Source organism: Podarcis pityusensis (assembly GCF_964106645.2).
Source record: "Podarcis pityusensis genome assembly, chromosome: 8".
Lineage (NCBI taxonomy): Eukaryota > Metazoa > Chordata > Lepidosauria > Squamata > Lacertidae > Podarcis > Podarcis pityusensis.
Window position 1 is genome coordinate 3,778,828 of NC_138033.1, and position 17,288 is coordinate 3,796,115.

Here is a 17,288-nt window from a genome sequence, read left to right on the forward strand (position 1 = left end):
TAACTGTGTTTTTCTAACGTTTTGTTGAAGTTCTCTCTGTTGCTGCATCCGTTTTCTGTACAACCGCTTTAAATATATCAAGCGGTATAGAAATTAAATAACTGAATCATCAAAAGAAATCAAAAAATCAAGAAACTCTCTTTTACCTGTCCTGAATTTTCCAACATTCATCTGCTTTAAAAAGGTAAAGGGACCCCTGACCATTAGGTCCAGTCGTGGCCGACTCTGGGGTTGCGGTGCTCATCTTGCTTTACTGGCTGAGGAAGCCGGCGTACAGCTTCTGGGTCATGTGGCCAGCATGACTAAGCCACTTCTGGCAAACCAGAGCAGCGCACAGAAACGCTGTTTACCTTCCCGCCTGAGTGGTACCTATTTATCTACTTGCATTTTGATGTGCTTTCGAACTGCTAGGTTGGCAGGAGCAGGGACCGAGCAATGGGAGCTCACCCCATCGTGGGGATTTGAACCACCGACCTTCTGATCGGCAAGTCCTAGGCTCTGTGGTTTAACCCACAGCTTTGCATGCCCACAAATTCTCGTGACATGAGTGTTCGTTTCAAAATGTGGTTTCCCAGCCCAGCTACCCGCACCTCATCCTCTTGAGGGAGGGCCCTGGACATTTGCCCTAAAGTCCTATCCTGATGGGATGCCTCATTTTGCAGTATCTGTGTGGCTGATTTCTTTTTTTAAAATAAAATAAAATAAAATAAAAACCTGAGTTGAGTTTAGCATGCGGCTTGCAGAGAGGACCATGGCCACTAGATGGCGTAATTAACTTTATAAAATAGCAGGAGAGTTTCCTGATTCCAGGGACAAATAATCCAGAATATTTTGCTATGGAACCGAACACCAGAGAAAGAAAATCCCAGGACCTCCTTCTAGTGTTGCAAAACGTGCTGGCGAGTGTGTTGGGGTGGGGAAGGGAGTTGTACATGGTCCAAGAGTTGTGCCCCATTTGCAAACAGCCCTGTACGACCTTCCAAAGGATCGGGGCCTTGAACCCTCAGACCCCAATATGCTGGTCTTCCTGGCTTAAGCGTCCTATGCAACCAGACAGGCCCCATCTGGGCTACACAGGAAGGGTGCTGAATAGCAGCAATCAGCTGAGTGGAGCAATTTCTGGGCTGGCCTGATGGTGTTGTTGTTGTTGGAGATTTTCGCTGAGAGGCAAATGCCAGGTTCTCCAGCTGTTGGTTTGGTTTCTGTAGCCTGCCACTGCCTGCAGTGCACGGAAGCCCACAGAATGGATCCTTGCAGGGAACAGTGTGAATTACTTTGTTATGGAAATTACGGGGGGCTGCACATCTTTAAAACTGTTAAATGTTACAAATTGTTGTTGTTTAGTCGTTTAGTCGTGTCCGCCTCTTCGTGACCCCCTGGACCAGAGCACGCCAGGCACTCCTGTCTTCCACTGCCTCCCGCAGTTGGGTCAAACTCATGCTGGTAGCTTCGAGAACACTGTCCCACCATCTCGTCCTCTGTCGTCCCCTTCTCCTTGGGCCCTCCATCTTTCCCAGCATCAGAGTCTTTTCCAGGGAGTCTTCTCTTCTCATGAGGTGGCCAAAGTATTGGAGCCTCAGCTTCAGGATCTGTCCTTCCAGTGACCACTCAGGGCTGATTTCCTTCAGAATGGAGAGGTCTGATCTTCTTGCAGTCCATGGGACTCTCAAGAGTCTCCTCCAGCACCAGAATTCAAAAGCATCACAAGACAAAACACTGTTGCTGCATGTAGGTTTTATTTTATTTGTTTTTTTGTCTTATATTTTGGAAATGTGCATCCAGGTTTTTTCCCCTTTAATTTTTTTCGGGCGCCCAAGAGAGTGGGGCCCTAAGCTATAGCTTGTTTAGCTTATACAGTAGTACCTCAGGTTAAGTACTTAATTCGTTCCAAAGGTCCATTCTTAACATGAAACTGTTCTTAACCCGAAGCACCACTTTAGCTCACGGGGCCTCCCGCTGCCGCCGCACCGCTGGAGCACGATTTCTGTTCTCATCCTGAAGCAAAGTTCTTAACCTGAGGTACTATTTCTGGGTTAGCGGAGTCTGTAACCTGAAGTGTATGTAACCTGAAACATATGTAACCCGAGGTACCACTGTACGTAAATCCGGCACTGGCTAGAAGCCAACCGATAGCCCTGTCCTCGATGAATGACTGTTCTAATGCTGGCTGTTAGCTCCCTCCAGGAATATCTCCTCCGAATGCTCATTGCTTGGAGCTCCAGGTGGGGGGATGCGATGACTGAGCCCATTGTGTCTTGCTTCCCAAAGGCATCTGGTCAACCTACTGTGGGAAACAGGATGCTTTGCTGGGAAGGCCTTTGGTCCGGTCCATCTGCAAAGCTTTTCTGTTAGCCTCACCCTTTTCCCACCGCGATTCCTCAGTCTTCTGTTGGGATAATGCACCTTCCATAGACCACACTTCTTCTGGGCTTCGAAGGGAGAGGTACACTGCTTCTAACTGAAATAAAAAAATTAAGTTCTCATATATATAATAGGTAAAGGTAAAGGGACCCCTGACCATTAGGTCCAGTCGTGGCCGACTCTGGGGTTGTGGCGCTCATCTCGCTTTACTGGCCGAGGGAGCCTGCGTACAGCTTCCAGGTCATGTGGCCAGCATGACTAAGCCGCTTCTGGCGAACCAGAGCAGTGCATGGAAATGCCATTTACCTTCCCGCCGGAGCGCTACCTATTTATCTACTTGCACTTTGACATGCTTTCGAACTGCTAGGTTGGCAGGAGCAGGGAACGAGCAACGGGAGCTCACCCCGTCGCGGGGATTCGAACCGCCAACCTTCTGATCGGCAAGTCCTAGGCTCTGTGGTTTAACCCACAGCACCACCCGCGTCCCATATATATAATAAATGTTCATAAATGTACCACGCAAACACGTACATAAAGATATAAACCACATGTCAGAAGCAGCACAGGAAAACAGCCCTGACTCCCAAACTGACCAAATGTTTTCTCTGCAAGGAGGGAGGAGGTGGGGGAGCCTCCCTATTGTCTTTTCCTTCACAAATCCTGTCTTAAGGGTATGTCTATATATGATTAGGGTGAGCCTGTGAACTGGCTCAGGAACTAAGTATTTGTCATTACAAAAGACTGGCCAGGCTCCCCAAGATATCCAATCAAGTGAGCATTAACATGTAACTTGCCAGACAGGAGAAAAACAACCATTCAGATTTCTGTTGTAGACTGCCTTTTCTGTGATGTAGGTATGATGTATCGGGGGTGGGTGGGTGGTCTAGAGCTACACCCCTACTGTGATGTAGGTATGATGTTTCTGGGGGTGGTCTTGGACTCCAGGGCGGGCAATTTAAAATGTTTAAAATAAAGGCGGGCACACCTAAGTTCTGGGTCCTCCTCCTTTCCTGAGTGTGAGGGGAGCACCCTGTTGCAACAGTTCAATAAAGATCAGGCTTACTAGCTGCTTTGCTTCTCAATATTCTCCGGCTGGCCTCTGTTCTTTTCTCCGACCGACGGAGAACCTACAAAGGACTCTGTAAGGGCTCTTGTGTTCCCCATAAGGGAATAAGGGCAGATTTTCGTTTATTACATAACCGTTGAGGGGTTCCATTTGTTATCAAGGCTAATGTGTGCTGAAAAGCCTGTCTCCCTATGAAATCCACAGAGGGGCGTCCCAATCCCAGACAGAAGAGAGAGAGTCACAATTTGTGGACGAACGGAGTGGGACGCTCTGTGGGGAGAGCCTGGCCTGATGAAGCTGTACCCTTCATCGTTGCAGGTGGAGGGACAGAATCATGGCGCTGGGCTGACGGGCTGTGTCTCTCACCAGACGAGACGATGGACAGGGCTGGTGGCCTTGCTCGTTGCTGGCAGAGTTTGCTCCATCCATCCCATAATGAGCTGGCCGCTCAGCTTTTCACCCTTGCCCCTCTATCTGTTATTTCCTCTATCCGACTCTCTCACGGCATTCTTCAGTTTCCCATCGCCCCGTCTGTCTATTATTGTCTTCTGCATCCATCCATCCATCTCCGCCCCGCCCCTCCCTCTTCCAGTGACCTAGTGGATCCTGTCCACCGCGTGGAAAACTCGCCTCCTCCATTCAGGACCTGCCCCCCCCCCACTTCGCTCTCACAGACACACACCTTTGCTCTGGTCCATTGCAATGGGATGAATTTCCTTGTCCATAAAACACCCTTCTTGAAGACAGAGCCAGCTCTGTGTTCCATGGGGGCTCTTAGGTCCTGCTTCCATCTGGTTGGCCACTGTGAGAACAGAATATATCTTTCAGGATATATAGCTTTATTTACACATATGTAGACCCCGAGCCTGGGACGCGGGTGGCGCTGTGGGTTAAACCACAGAGCCTAGGACTTGCCAATCAGAAGGTCGGTGGTTCGAATCCCCGCGACAGGGTGAGCTCCCATTGCTCAGTCCCTGCTCCTGCCCACCTAGCAGTTCGAAAGCACGCCAAAGTGCAAGTAGATAAACAGGTACTGCTCCAGCGGCAAGGTAAACGGTGTTTCCGTGCGCTGCTCTGGTTCGCCAGAAGCGGCTTAGTCATGCTGGCCACATGACCCGGAAGCTGTACACCGGATCCCTCGGCCAGGAAAACGAGATGAACGCCACAACCCCAGAGTTGGCCACGACTGGACCTAATGGTCAGGGGTCCCTTTACCTTTACCTTTACCTTTACAGTGGTACCTCAGGTTAAGTACTTAATTCGTTCCGGAGGTCCATACTTAACCTGAAACTGTTCTTAACCTGAAGCACCACTTTAGCTAATGGGGCCTCCTGCTGCTGCTGTGCCGCCGGAGCCCGGTTTCTGTTCTCATCCTGAAGCAAAGTTCTTAACCTGAAGCACTATATCTGGGTTAGCGGGGTTTGTAACCTGAAGGGTATGTAACCTGAAGCGTATGTAACCTGAGGCACCACTGTACAGTGGAGGCACCTGTACGATTTCAATAGGCAGGGAGTTCCACAGGGTCAGTGCTGCCTCACTAAAAGATCTATTTCTTACAAAGGTTGAAGGGCTGCTATCGAGGTGGTCGGCTGGTTGTTTATGGGGCAAGGCCCATAAACTGATCCCAAGTCGTTAAGGGTGTCACACACTAATAGTAACGCCTCAGACTTGGCCTGGTAGGAAATTGACAGCCAGGGCAGATCTCTGAGCACAGATGCTATATGCGGACAAGGCCTCTCTCCTGGCAGCAATCGTGCGCTAGCTGCAGCTTCCGGCTCGGGCGCAAGGAAAGCTCCACAAAGAGCACATTGCAGTAATCCAGCAATGTGGGAAAGAGAAGGGGTGCCTTGGGGGGAGCCCCAATCAAACCCCTTTAGCTGCCTTACGCATAGAATTGTAGAGTTGCAAGGGATCACAAGGGGTCATCTAGTCGAACCCCATTGCAATGCAGGAATCTTTTGCCCAACGTGGGGCTCCAACCCACAACCCTGAGATGACTGATAGCCAGAAGTTGTAAATGTGAAACAACACCTACAATAGTAGATTGGCCATCACTCATGCAAGAGTACTTTCAATTAGCAAAGCTGACCGGAAAAATCAGAGCAGCCCCAAATCAAAAATTATTTAGAGAATGGAGACTATTCAAAGAATATATAAGATTATATTGTGAAAATGACGTTATCCTAGCAGAACTGAATGATACTTGTATATAATAAACAAATGGAATAAATGCACTAGAAAAATATACAGGAAAAGTTATAGAACAAACTGTGCGATAAAATTACGACAATAGAAAAAGTACAACGAGAATGATTGGAAGTTTCTTTCAGAAGACTTCATTAGAAAAGACAGGATGTTCATCTCTTATTGTTAACTCTTCTTTGCTTTTTTATTTTCTTTATCTTTTTTCTTTTATAGTTTTGTGTTTAATTTTGCTGTAACTATTTGTAATGTATACGCAAGATGATATTTTAAATCAATAAAGACGAAACACTTACCGTATTTTTTGCTCTATAAGACTCACTTTTTCCCTCCTAAAAAGTAAGGGGAAATGTGTGTGCGTCTTATGGAGCGAATGCAGGCTGCGCAGCTATCCCAGAAGCCAGAACAGCAAGAGGGATTGCTGCTTTCGCTGCACAGCGATCCCTCTTGCTCTTCTGGCTTCTGAGATTCAGAATTTTTTCTTTCATGTTTTCCTACTCCAAAAATTAGGTGCGTCTTGTGGTCTGGTGCGTCTTATAGAGCGAAAAATATGGTATTTCTTGAAAAAGAGAGAGAGATTAAGAATCTCACGCTCTGCCAACCGAGTTACCCGCTGGGATGCCACCTGGCATCCTTTTTGGGGTGACTAGGCTTCGGAGTGGCCCTTGCTCTGGGCATTTCGGTCCGGAGGGAGGAGAGGAGGGAGGCCATAGAGATACGAAGGGCTGGCTGCCAGCCAGCAGCTGGGCTCCCAGACACACGCCAAGCCCGGGAGTAACCTTGCTCCTTGTTTATACGGAGAGCTGACCCGACCCTTCGCCATTCACGTCAGATCAGTTGCTGCCAGAGGCATTTCTCAGAGCCGCAGAGACTTCCCTAGGGAGCCAGGGGGTCATTCCCACACTGGTCGCCCCCCCAGTTCCCAGCCCGGCCTGCCATGGGACAGGAGACAGCGCTCTCCACCAAAGAACAGCCGCCTCTGCCAGCCTGCCTGGCCTGGAAGCTGAGCAAACCAGCAACTTCAGAAATAACAGCAGGAAGACTTGAAGGACAGATCCTGAAGCTGAAGCTCCAAGACTTTGGCCACCTCCTGAGAAGAGAAGACTCCCTGGAAAAGACCCTGATGTTGGGAAAGATGGAGGGCGCAAGGAGAAGGGGATGACAGAGGACGAGATGGTTCGACAGTCTTCTCGAAGCTACCAGCATGAGTTTGACCTAACTGCGGGAGGCAGTGGACGGGGAGAGGGGTCTTGTGTTCGAATCCTGATTATGGGCTTCCCGTTAGCGTGCCTGGGATGTTTGACCTCATGAGCCACCAGCCTGATGCTACAGGCTCTCCTTAGGTTCTTAAAGGGGATGGAATAAGGCCGGCAAGGGCTTGAGGAAGACAAGGGACAGCCCCCTGCCCAGGCTCCCTTGTGTCCATATATGGCGGCCCCTTTCCAAACTGGACCCTGCGGCCGAGTTTGCCCAGCAGGAAAGACGAGCCAGGAATGCCCAGCTGCTCAGGGGCTTGGATTCTGCAGCTGATGCAAGGATCTGCAATGCAGCCTGGCACCTGCCCGCCCACGGGAGACAAGGCCTTTCCCCTCCTGGCCCTCTCTCTCTCCTCATCCTGCCATCAGTGCCCAAGGCCCCCGGCCCTCCTTGCAAACTCTGAGGAGGCCGGGGGGCCTGGGGAGGGTCAGGTGCTGGGCAAGGCACACACACGCACACACCACAGGAGATGTCTATTATTAGCGGCAAATACCAGCCAGGATAATGTCCCACAGAGGGTCATGCCCAAAGCTCTCCTGATGGAGACATAAATAGCCTCTCTCTCCCCCCACTCTGCTTGCTTCAAATTATTATTACTCTCATTAAATTCAACTGCCACAATTGAATAATCATAGTACCGTAGAATTCTGCAGTCATTTAAATGTGTCTGTGGGAAGGGTTATTGTTTTGCCATCCCGTTGTACTTATTTTCTCCTTTTCTCCTGTATTTTATTGTGTGAACCGCCTTGAGATCTTAATTACAATAATAATATTTTCATTATTTATACCCCACCCATTTGGCTGCGGTTCCCCAGCCACTCAGGGCGACTTCCAGCGTATATTAGCGCAGAATATAAATCTAATATAAATAAATTAATAAACAATATTAAAAAAATAGAATAGTACATTTGCAAGGGACCTCCAGGGGTCATCTATTCCAACCCCCTGTAATGCAGGGAGGACCACTTCCTAGGGACCCACAGTTCGTTCTTTGTGGGTTGGCAGCAAAGTGTGTTGTGCTATCAGCATCTCTCCTCAGTGAAGGAACGCAAGGTGCTCCATGCTCTGGAGAAAGCTGAAAACCTCAAGTCTTCTTCTTCTGCTGCTGCTGCTTCTTGTTGTTGTTTAGTCGTTTAGTTGTTTAGACACGACTAGTCCGACTCTTCATGACCCCCTGGACCAGAGCACTCAAGGCACTCCTGTCTTCCACTGCCTCCTGCAGTTGGGTCAAACTCATGCTGGTAGCTTTGAGAACACTGTCCCACCATCTCGTCCTCTGTCGTCCCCTTCTCCTTGGGCCCTCCATCTTTCCCAACATCAGGGTCTTTTCCAGGGAGTCTTCTCTTCTCATGAGGTGGCCAAAGTCTTGGAGCCTCAGCTTCAGGATCTGTCCTTCCAGTGAGCACTCAGGGCTGATTTCCTTCAGAATGGAGAGGTTTGATCTTCTTGCAGTCCATGGGACTCTCAAGAGTCTCCTCCAGCACCAGAATTCAAAAGCATCAGTTCTTCAGCGATCAGCCTTCTTTATGGTCCAGCTCTCACTTCCATACATCACTACTGGGAAAACGATCGCTTTAACTATACAGACCTTTGTTGGCAAGGTGATGTCTCTGCTTTTTAAGATGCTGTCTAGGTTTGTCATCGCTTTTCTCCCAGGAAGCAGGCGTCTTTTAATTTCGTGGCTGTGGTTTCCAGCAATTGGTATTCAGAAGCATCGCTGCGTCCCACTACAAAAGCAGAGCATGGGCAACGTGGCTAGCAAGGTAAAAGGTAAAGGACCCCTGGACGGTTAAGTCGAGTCAAAGGCGACTATGGGGTTGTGGGGTTGATCTTGTTTTCAGGCCGAGGGAGCCGGTGTTTGTCCACAGACAGCTTTCCGGGTCATGTGGCCAGCAGAACTAAACTGCTTCCGGCACAACGGGACACCGTGACGGAAACCAGAGCGCACGGAAACGCCGTTTACCTTCCCGCCGGAGTGGTACCTATTTATCTACTTGCGCTGGTGTTCTTTCGAACTGCTAGGTTGGCAGGAGCTGGGACAGAGCAAAGGGAGCTCACACTGTCACGGGGCCTAGGAAGGGGTGGGGGGTGCAGTCTGCCCTGGGTGTGATCCCTGAGGGGGTGACAAAATAGCACACCGTGGGGGGGGTGTGGCACTTACCGCGGGGCCTGGCCTGCAGCGTGCCCAAGCCACGCGTCTCTCCTGAGAGTGACGCGGTGGCTCAGGGCCCTGCGCTGCCCGAAACATCAATGTGGGGTTTGCGCCCACCAGGCGGACTCCATGGGCCCCACAATGCCCTCCCCGGGCGATCGCTGTGGCGGATCGCCCTGCCCCCGCTGCTTCGGAAGCTGGAGCAGCTAGCTACACCCCTGACCCCATTGCAGGGAATCGAACCGCCGACCTTCTGATCGGCAAGCCCAAGAGGCTCAGTGGTTTAGACCACAGCACCACACAGCATTCCAAATGTGGTTGCACCATAGATTTGTATAAGGGCAGCAAAGGCTCAGAGCAGCCTGTTCTTCACATCCGACACCCTGGCCTTTGGGTGCCCCTCCCATCGCCCCCTTCTTCTCTCTCCATTGCTCCCCCCACTTTACGCTTTAAAAAGGCCCATATACCTGGATAGCCCTGTGGCATAGATCCTGATTACTCATAATAATGATTGGTGGGGAATGAATCCAAAGGCCATCTAGGCTGACCCCACTCACCGCCTAAAATAGCAAGACACCACTACCTAGGCCACGCAAACTAGGGCATTGACAGAGAGGAGAGACAAACGTAGGCAGGCCAAAGGGGGACCTTCTCTTCTGGTTTTGCCATCCCAGAGCCCACCAACCAGATACTACAAAGAAGTCGCATTGCAGGGGGTTGGAATAGATGACCCTTGGGGTCCCTTCCAGCTCCACAGTTCTGTGATTCTATGAAGTTGGCAGTGAGACTCCCTCAGAAAGTGGCGCCCTCTCCACTGTTGAAAGACAGGTTGTATGGGCATCTAATAATAATAATAATAATAATATATATATATATATATATATATATATATATATATATATATACACTCCACCCATCTGGCTGCCACTCTGGGCAGCTCCCAACAGAATATTAAAAACACGATAAAACATCAAACATGAAAAACTTCCCTAAACAGGGCTGCCTTCGGATGTCTTCTAAATGTCAGATAGTTGTTTATTTCCTTGACATCTGACGGGAGGGCGTTCCACAGGGCGGGCGCCACCACCGAGAAGGCCCTGTACCTGGTTCCCTGTAGCTTCACTTCTCACAGTGAGGGAACTGCCAGAAGGCCCTCGGCGCTGGATCTCAGTGTCTGGGCAGAACGATGGGAGTGGAGACGCTCCTTTGGGTATACTGGGCCAAGGACAAGGGATTCTTTAGCTGCGATTCTTGCACGCAGCGGGTTGGGCTAGATGACCTTTGGCGTTCCCTTCCAACTCTACCATTCCATGATTCCTTAAGCGAGGGAATGAAGGCCAGAGCACAGGAGGAGTGTGAATTATGTCCCTGTGGTCTCCTTGTGGAAGGGATGCTTCCTCACCCCACCAGCGGAGAGCTCCCTAAATGGGGTCACTTCCCTTCCCTCTGACCGGGCTCCCCTCCTCCTCCTCCTTCCTCCGCTGATCAAAGTCAAACAGACATGCAAGCTGTCAGCAGGTCCACGATTGATGACTGTTGGTCAAATCCCCTCATCCGGTCCAGCCTTGGTTCCTTGTGTGCTGAGCTTGCTTCCCAGCCCTGCAAAGTGTCCGCTGACTCCAGCAATGCCGGGGCCGTCCCCTTGCCAAACGCCTGTCCCGTTCTGTAGCTGTGAGCCACGCAGGACCCAGCTGCTGGGCCGGCAAATGTCCGGCAGCTGCATCCAGGAATTGAGGTCCTTGGACTGACGCCATCCCTGCTTTTCGGAGGGTCGTGTAGAAGACACCTGTGCGGTGATCCCAGCTGGTCCAAAGCGCATGACCCTGTTAGGTTTGTTGACTGCGGTGTGAGGCGGACAGGATCCACGGGAGACAGGGCTTCCTCAGCTGGGAAATGACACAGCAAGAGAAATGGGGTGGGAATCCCACCCACCCCCAAGGCCTCTTTGTTCAGCCCAAAGAGATTCAGGGGGATTCTTTGGAGCTGCCCTGATGGCACACCACTTTTTAGTCCTGGAATCTCTCAGAATCATAGACTTCTTGAGTTGGAAGGGATCCCAAGGGGTCATAATTTGAAACCATGGGTTCAAGTCTTACCCTCCAGAGCAGGAGGAAATAAGTCTACTCCATCTTCCCCCTGGCAACCCTTCAGATATTTGAAGATGGCTATCATATCACCAAGGGACGTGGGTGGCGCTGTGGGTTAAACCACAGAGCCTAGGACTTGCCGATCAGAAGGTCAGTGGTTCGAATCCCCGCAATGGGGTGAGCTCCCGTTGCTCGGTCCCAGCTCCTGCCCACCTAGCAGTTCGAAAGCACGTCAAAGTGCAAGTAGATAAATAGGTACCGCTCCGGCGGGAAGGTAAATGGCGTTTCCATGCGCTGCTCTGGTTCGCCAGAAGCGGCTTAGTCATGCTGGCCACATGACGCCGGCTCCCTCAGCCAATAAAGCGAGATGAGCGCCACAACCCCAGTCATCCGCGACTTGACCTAATGGTCAGGGGTCCCTTTACCGTTACCATATCACCACCCAGTCTTCTCTTCTCCCCTGGGGCTTGTGCATTGCACTCCTTTGCACTCCTTTGCACTCCTTTGGTAATCCTCACAGAACTCTAGCTCAATGGTTGCCATTAATTTAATTTGATTTTGAATTGATTTTAAAATGAATTGATTTTAGAATGCTGTGTTACTTTTATTGTTGTTAGCTGCTCTGAGCCCGGCTTCAGCTGGGGAGGGCGGGATATAAATATATTATTATTATTATTATTATTATTATTATTATTATTATTATTGGAAAACCAATAGTGGAGCATGTGCAGAGAGCGCTTTCCTAGCAAATGAAAGCCATTAAATGATTAAAAAAAGGCAAGAAATGTAAGAGGGCCAGGGAATTATGCTTCCTCCCTCGTTGCTGCAATTATGCTTCCTCCCTCGTTGTCACCTTGTCTTCTGGTGGGGGCTGCTGTTCTGGATGGCGGTGGAAGAGAGTGTCCCAGCGCATGTGCAGAGACCCCTTTCCTCAGCATATGTGGTGATCTTTCAGATGCCTGCATCAAATATCTCTCTGTCTATGTCACACACACACACACACACACACACACACACACACACGTTGGTCTGTAAGAAAAAAATTCCAAAGCTCACAACAGGCCAAACCAAATATTGCAAAATAGCTTGGAAGCTTTTAGTTTCTTCACAGTCCTTCAACAGGCCAGCAAGAAAACGGAACAGTGAGATGGGATGGGAAGCAGGCAGGGAGGGAAAAATCTTGGCCTGAATCTCCATGTTTTCAACAGCCGAAAAACCAAAACCCTTCCCCTCCCCCTCCTCCCTTTCCCCATCAAGCCTGATGAAGATTTCTGGAGGACTCAGAAGCTAATTTTGTGATATTTTATTTTGTGATACTTTGGCTGGCCTAATAAAGGTATGCATTGCATCATTAATTACAACCATTTATCACCTGCCATCCACTCCAAGGTCCCAGGGCAGCTACAACCATTAAAAAGCCATGCTAAAAACCATTTAAAACAATGGGTTAAACATGGGTTACATCTCCGCAGGCCTCAATATGGACTTAGATACCCATGCAATTCAGGATGACATTCTAGGGATCAGATAAGTGTATTCTTTCCCACTCAATGTGTTCTTATTATTGTTTATTTGTTGTATTTATATCTCGCCCTTTTCCCCAAGGAGCTCAAGGTGGTGCCCATGGTTCTCCTCCTGCTCCTCATTTAATCCTCACAACAGCCCTTCGAGGTAGGTTAAGCTGTCAGGCAGTGACTGGCCCTGAAGGCTACGCCTGGTGAACCCCATGGCCAAGTGGGAGGATATGAACCCTGGTCTCTCCCAGGTCTCAGTCCTACATGCTAAAGCAGTGTTTAAAGTGTTGCTGCTGACCTTGAAAGCCCTAAATGGCCTCGGCCCAGTATACCTGAAGGAGCGTCTCCACCCCCATCATTTAGCCCGGACACTGAGGTCCAACGCCAAGGGCCTTCTGGTGGTTCCCTCCCTGCGAGAAGCCAAGTTACAGGGAACCAGGCAGAGGGCCTTCTCGGTGGTGGCACCCGCCCTGTGGAATGCCCTCCCATCAGATGTGAAAGCGATAAACAACTATCTGACATTTAGAAGACATCTGAAGGCAGCCCTGTTCAGGGAAGTTTTTAATGTGTGACATTTTAGTGTATTTTTGGTCTCTGTGGAAGCCGTCCAGAGTGGCTGGGGAAACCCAGCCAGATGGGCGGGGTATAAATAATAAATTATTATTATTATTATTATTATTATTATTGCAGTGGCTCTCAAACTCAGACACCCGCTCGCTTCCATAAACTCATGCCCCAGAGCCCCACCCACCCTATAAAAAGCATTATTCAAAATAGCAGATTCCACGACCCACTGGGTAAGATAATAGCCCAATAAAATTCAAAGCAGGGAAGATTAATTGCATCTTTATTCGGGTTCCAATCTAAACGATGTAGTTTAACTAATACAATAGCACAGATGAACTCAGTCGAGCGGCCCACGTCTTTCAAAATCTGACAGTCATTTAGCAAGAGTCTTAACATTCCACATTATTGGGGACTAACTCGCTACTCAGCACATTCTCAATGCAATGGGTGGCCTTGATGAAGTGATAACCCGTTTCCACACGTCTGGCTTAATAAAGCTGCTTCAGCAGGGTTCTTCCCATCACCTCCTGGCAAATAGAAGGGGAAGAAATGGAGGCAGTGAGAGATTTTACTTTCTTGGGCTCCATGATCACTGCAGATGGTGACAGCAGCCACGAAATTAAAAAACGCCTGCTTCTTGGGAGAAAAGCAATGACAAACCTAGACAGCAGAGACATCACCTTGCCAACAAAGGCCCGTATAGTCAAAGCGATGGTTTTCCCAGTAGTGATGTATGGAAGTGAGAGCTGGACCATAAAGAAGGCTGATCGCCGAAGAATGGGTGCTTTTGAATTCTGGTGCTGGAGGAGACTCTTGAGAGTCCCATGGACTGCAAGAAGACCAAAGATTCTTAAGGAAATCAGCCAGTGCTCACTGGAAGGACAGATCCTGAAGCTGAGGCTCAAGGACTTTGGCCACCTCATGAGTAGAGAAGACTCCCTGGAAAAGACCCTGAGGTTGGGAAAGATGGAGGGCCCAAGGAGAAGGGGACGACAGAGGACGAACAATGGTTGGACATTGTTCTCGAAGCTACCAGCTTGAGTTTGACCAAACTGCGGGAGGCAGTGGAAGACAGGAGTGCCTGTCGTGCTCTGGTCCAGGGGGTCACGAAGAGTCGGACACCACTAAACGACTAAAGAACAACAACAAAGCAGGGTTCTTAAATCACCACTTCCAGCGCCCCTCGGTTAATCCCGCCCCCGCCCCCAGGGGGCGCCACGGCCCACTTTGCGAACCCCCACTCTGACCACCGCACAACACTGGCACCGCCCTCCTTTCAGATGCCACAAGACTCTTCCACCTGCGTGGCCACAGGAGCGCCCCGTGCCCGTGCGCCAAGACGCACGCAGGCGCTGCTTCCCGTGCCAGGGCGCAGGGATCATTCCCTAGCCTCTGCCAAGTTGCCACCCCCCCCCGCCTCACCCCCGGTGCCCTGAGCACAGACAGAGCCCTGGAGAGGCTCCAGCTGGAGCTTCGTGGCGGGGGGGCGGGCAGCCTGCCTTTGAGAGCCCCTCCTTTTTCCAGCTGGGGTGGAGCTCCAACTTTATTTCCTTCTCTCCAGAGCATGCCCTGATCCCGCTTCCCTCTGCCCCTTCCTGCCCCCCAGCCTCCCTGCCTCCCCCCCCCCAACTTAGCCAGCCTCTCCCTCCCTTATTTCGTCCATCCTCTTATTTGCTTCCAACTTCCAGGAGAAGCGGGTCAGAAGAAGGGTCTCCGCTGCCATCCATGGAGCGCCCGGTCGGTGCCACCCGCTTGCCACCCTCCGGCTTGGCTGATGCCCTCCTCTGCTGACTCCGGAGCTGGGCGAGCTTGGACATCTCCGCCCCAGCACCCATCGGCCGCTCGAGCAGATCCAGGACGAAGAGGATGCCAGTCCCTGGGTACCTGGTGGCAATCGCCCTCTTGTGCGCTCAGGTAAAAAGAGCCTCTGGGTGGCACCGGGTGGGGTCTGGAGGAGGAGGGAAAGGCGCGGGGGTCTCTTCCAGGGCTCGGGGCTCCTGCATGCCCTCTTCAAAAAGTGGAAAAGGGAAGAAAAAGACCAGCCTTCTTCCCAGCACGAAGGTCTTGCCATGTGTCCCAGGAAGCCTCGCCTCGCTGTTGCCGTGGGCAGAGCCAGCGGGAAACGGGTGTTAAATTCCCCTGAACTATCCGGCCTTGCGTATTTTTTAAAAATGCATCTGGGGGTGCAGAGAGTTTGGAAGGAGGCAAGAAACTATTTCTGTCCCAGGCGGAGCGCGCCGTGGTCCTTGCAAAGCGGGGGATTTTTTGGCAGCAGGGGCACAGATTACTTCTCCGTATGGGGATGAATCAACCCGGCGGGCGTTCATTAGCGAACGTTTTTTGTATTTATTAGACATTATTAATTTTATCGCTTCTACTTATGAGCCTCCAGCGGAGGGCAGCTGTGCGCCTGTCCCGTCCAGAGGGTATTTCTCGTGTTGAGCTTGAATTCGCCCTTTCTTGTTTGGTTTGGGTCCTGTCCTCTGGATCAGCCGAAACGAGATGCGCTCCATCGTCTAAGGCAGCGACAGCCAAATAAGCCAAAATAAAAGTAGGAGGAAATATGGCACAGCGCCGCGCCCCAGTAATATCCCTAGAGGCGGCAGAGAAACCAACAAACCCAGTGGAGGTAAAACAGCTCGAATTGATTCGGAAGCCTGAGAAAAGGAGAAGGTCTTTGCCTTAAAAATATATATTTATTTATTGTTATTTATTTACCATATTTCTGTCCCACCTGTTTCTCTGAGGAGCTCCGCCTGCATCCCTCCCGTCCTCATTTAATCCCCACAACAACCCCGCGGGGTAGGTTAGGCTGAGAGACAGCAACACGGTCGAGTGGGGGATTCTAACCACTAGGCAATGCTATTAATTTATTTAAGAAATTCCGGGCAAGACTCTCTCTGCACGTGGACCTGCGCACGTTCAAAAGCATGGCGAGACGAGCTGTAGCCTGTAAATAAATGAATTAACGCCGTTTTGCCCAGATATTTAGAAAGCTGGTGCGAGTTTTAATCTGTTTTTAGCCTGTTCAACTTTTTGAAAGAATTATTGTCGTCAGTTCTTCTTATTGCTAATTTCATTGGGTTTTTTTTTTTGGTTTTTTTTTTTTGCAAACTGCTGTCGATCTCTCTTTTTTTAATACAATTAAACGGTGTATAAATTTTATGGAATAATAAAATGCATAAAATGATTATAGACAATAATTTTTGGCCCCGAAAAACAGCCGATTGATTCGCTTGAGCTGAAGCTAACTTTTAATTGTCTTGTAGCGGTGGACTGCCATCTAGTGGCTATTCCTGGTACGGCAGCTTCTAGATAGTTTTAAAAGAACTGCTTTAGAATTAAGGTCTACGTACAATAAAACATCAAACATTAACAACTTCCCTACACAGGGCTGCCTTGAGGTGCCTTCTAAAAGTCATGCACAGTGGTACCTTGGTTCTCAAACTTAATCCGTTACAGAAGTCCGTTCCAAAACCAAAGCGTTCCAAAACCAAGGCGTGCTTTCCTACAGAAAGTAATGCAAAACGGATTAACACACTCCATACTTTTATAAACAACCCCTAAAACAGCAATTTAACATGAATTTTACTATCTAGCGAGACCATCGATCCATAAAAGGAAAGCAATAAACAATGTACTGCAGTCACACGATCAATCAGTTAGTAGCTGAATTGGGTTCCACACAGTCACAAAACCAAAACAAAAAAGCCGCAAAAACAAAAATGCAAAATAGCAGAAACAGACAGACCTCAGCGTAACACTCAAATCAGAAGCGTAACACTCAAAACGGAGCACATTTGGCGTCCGAAAAAAGTCTGCAAACCAGAACACTTCCAGCTTTGCAGTGTTTGGGTTCCAAGGCGTTTGAGTATCAAGGCGTTTGAGAACCCAGGTGCCACTGTAGTTGTTTATTTCCTTGACATCTGAAGGGAGGGAAGGGCGGGTGCCACTACCGAGAAGGCCCTCTGCCTGGTTCTCTGTAGCTTCACTTCTCGCAGGGAGGGAACCGCCAGAAGGCCCTCGGAGCAGGACCTCAGTGTACTATTGCAGACCCCACCCAAGGGTGCTCCTTTCTAACT

General features: G+C 49.8%; 1 protein-coding gene and 2 long non-coding RNA genes across 5 annotated transcripts in view; 1 reads left to right on the forward strand and 2 right to left on the reverse strand.

Annotated features, from left to right (window-relative positions):
• LOC308484458 (snake venom vascular endothelial growth factor toxin HF-like) overlaps nucleotides 1-17,288 on the forward strand; it is a 50,983-nt gene that overhangs the window by 18,578 nt on the left and 15,117 nt on the right. Inside the window, exon 2 of one of the 3 annotated variants that reach the window (XM_081019431.1) lies at nucleotides 14,895-15,120. In XM_081019431.1, coding sequence (XP_080875557.1) covers nucleotides 15,073-15,120 — 48 coding nt within the window. In that variant the 5' untranslated portion in view covers nucleotides 14,895-15,072. Of the gene's footprint in view, nucleotides 1-14,368; nucleotides 15,121-17,288 lie in introns of those variants that run through there. The other 2 variants (XM_081019430.1, XM_081019432.1) reach the window with 2 other exon arrangements.
• On the reverse strand, nucleotides 698-16,225 carry LOC308484572. The gene is made up of 3 exons (XR_013989997.1): nucleotides 15,250-16,225; nucleotides 4,110-4,229; nucleotides 698-2,458 (listed from the first exon to the last, which is right to left on the reverse strand). It is a non-coding gene; the product is annotated as an uncharacterized lncRNA (long non-coding RNA).
• Nucleotides 13,470-15,106, reverse strand: LOC308484561. Its single transcript, XR_013989982.1, has 3 exons — nucleotides 15,091-15,106; nucleotides 13,887-14,035; nucleotides 13,470-13,733 (listed from the first exon to the last, which is right to left on the reverse strand). It is a non-coding gene; the product is annotated as an uncharacterized lncRNA (long non-coding RNA).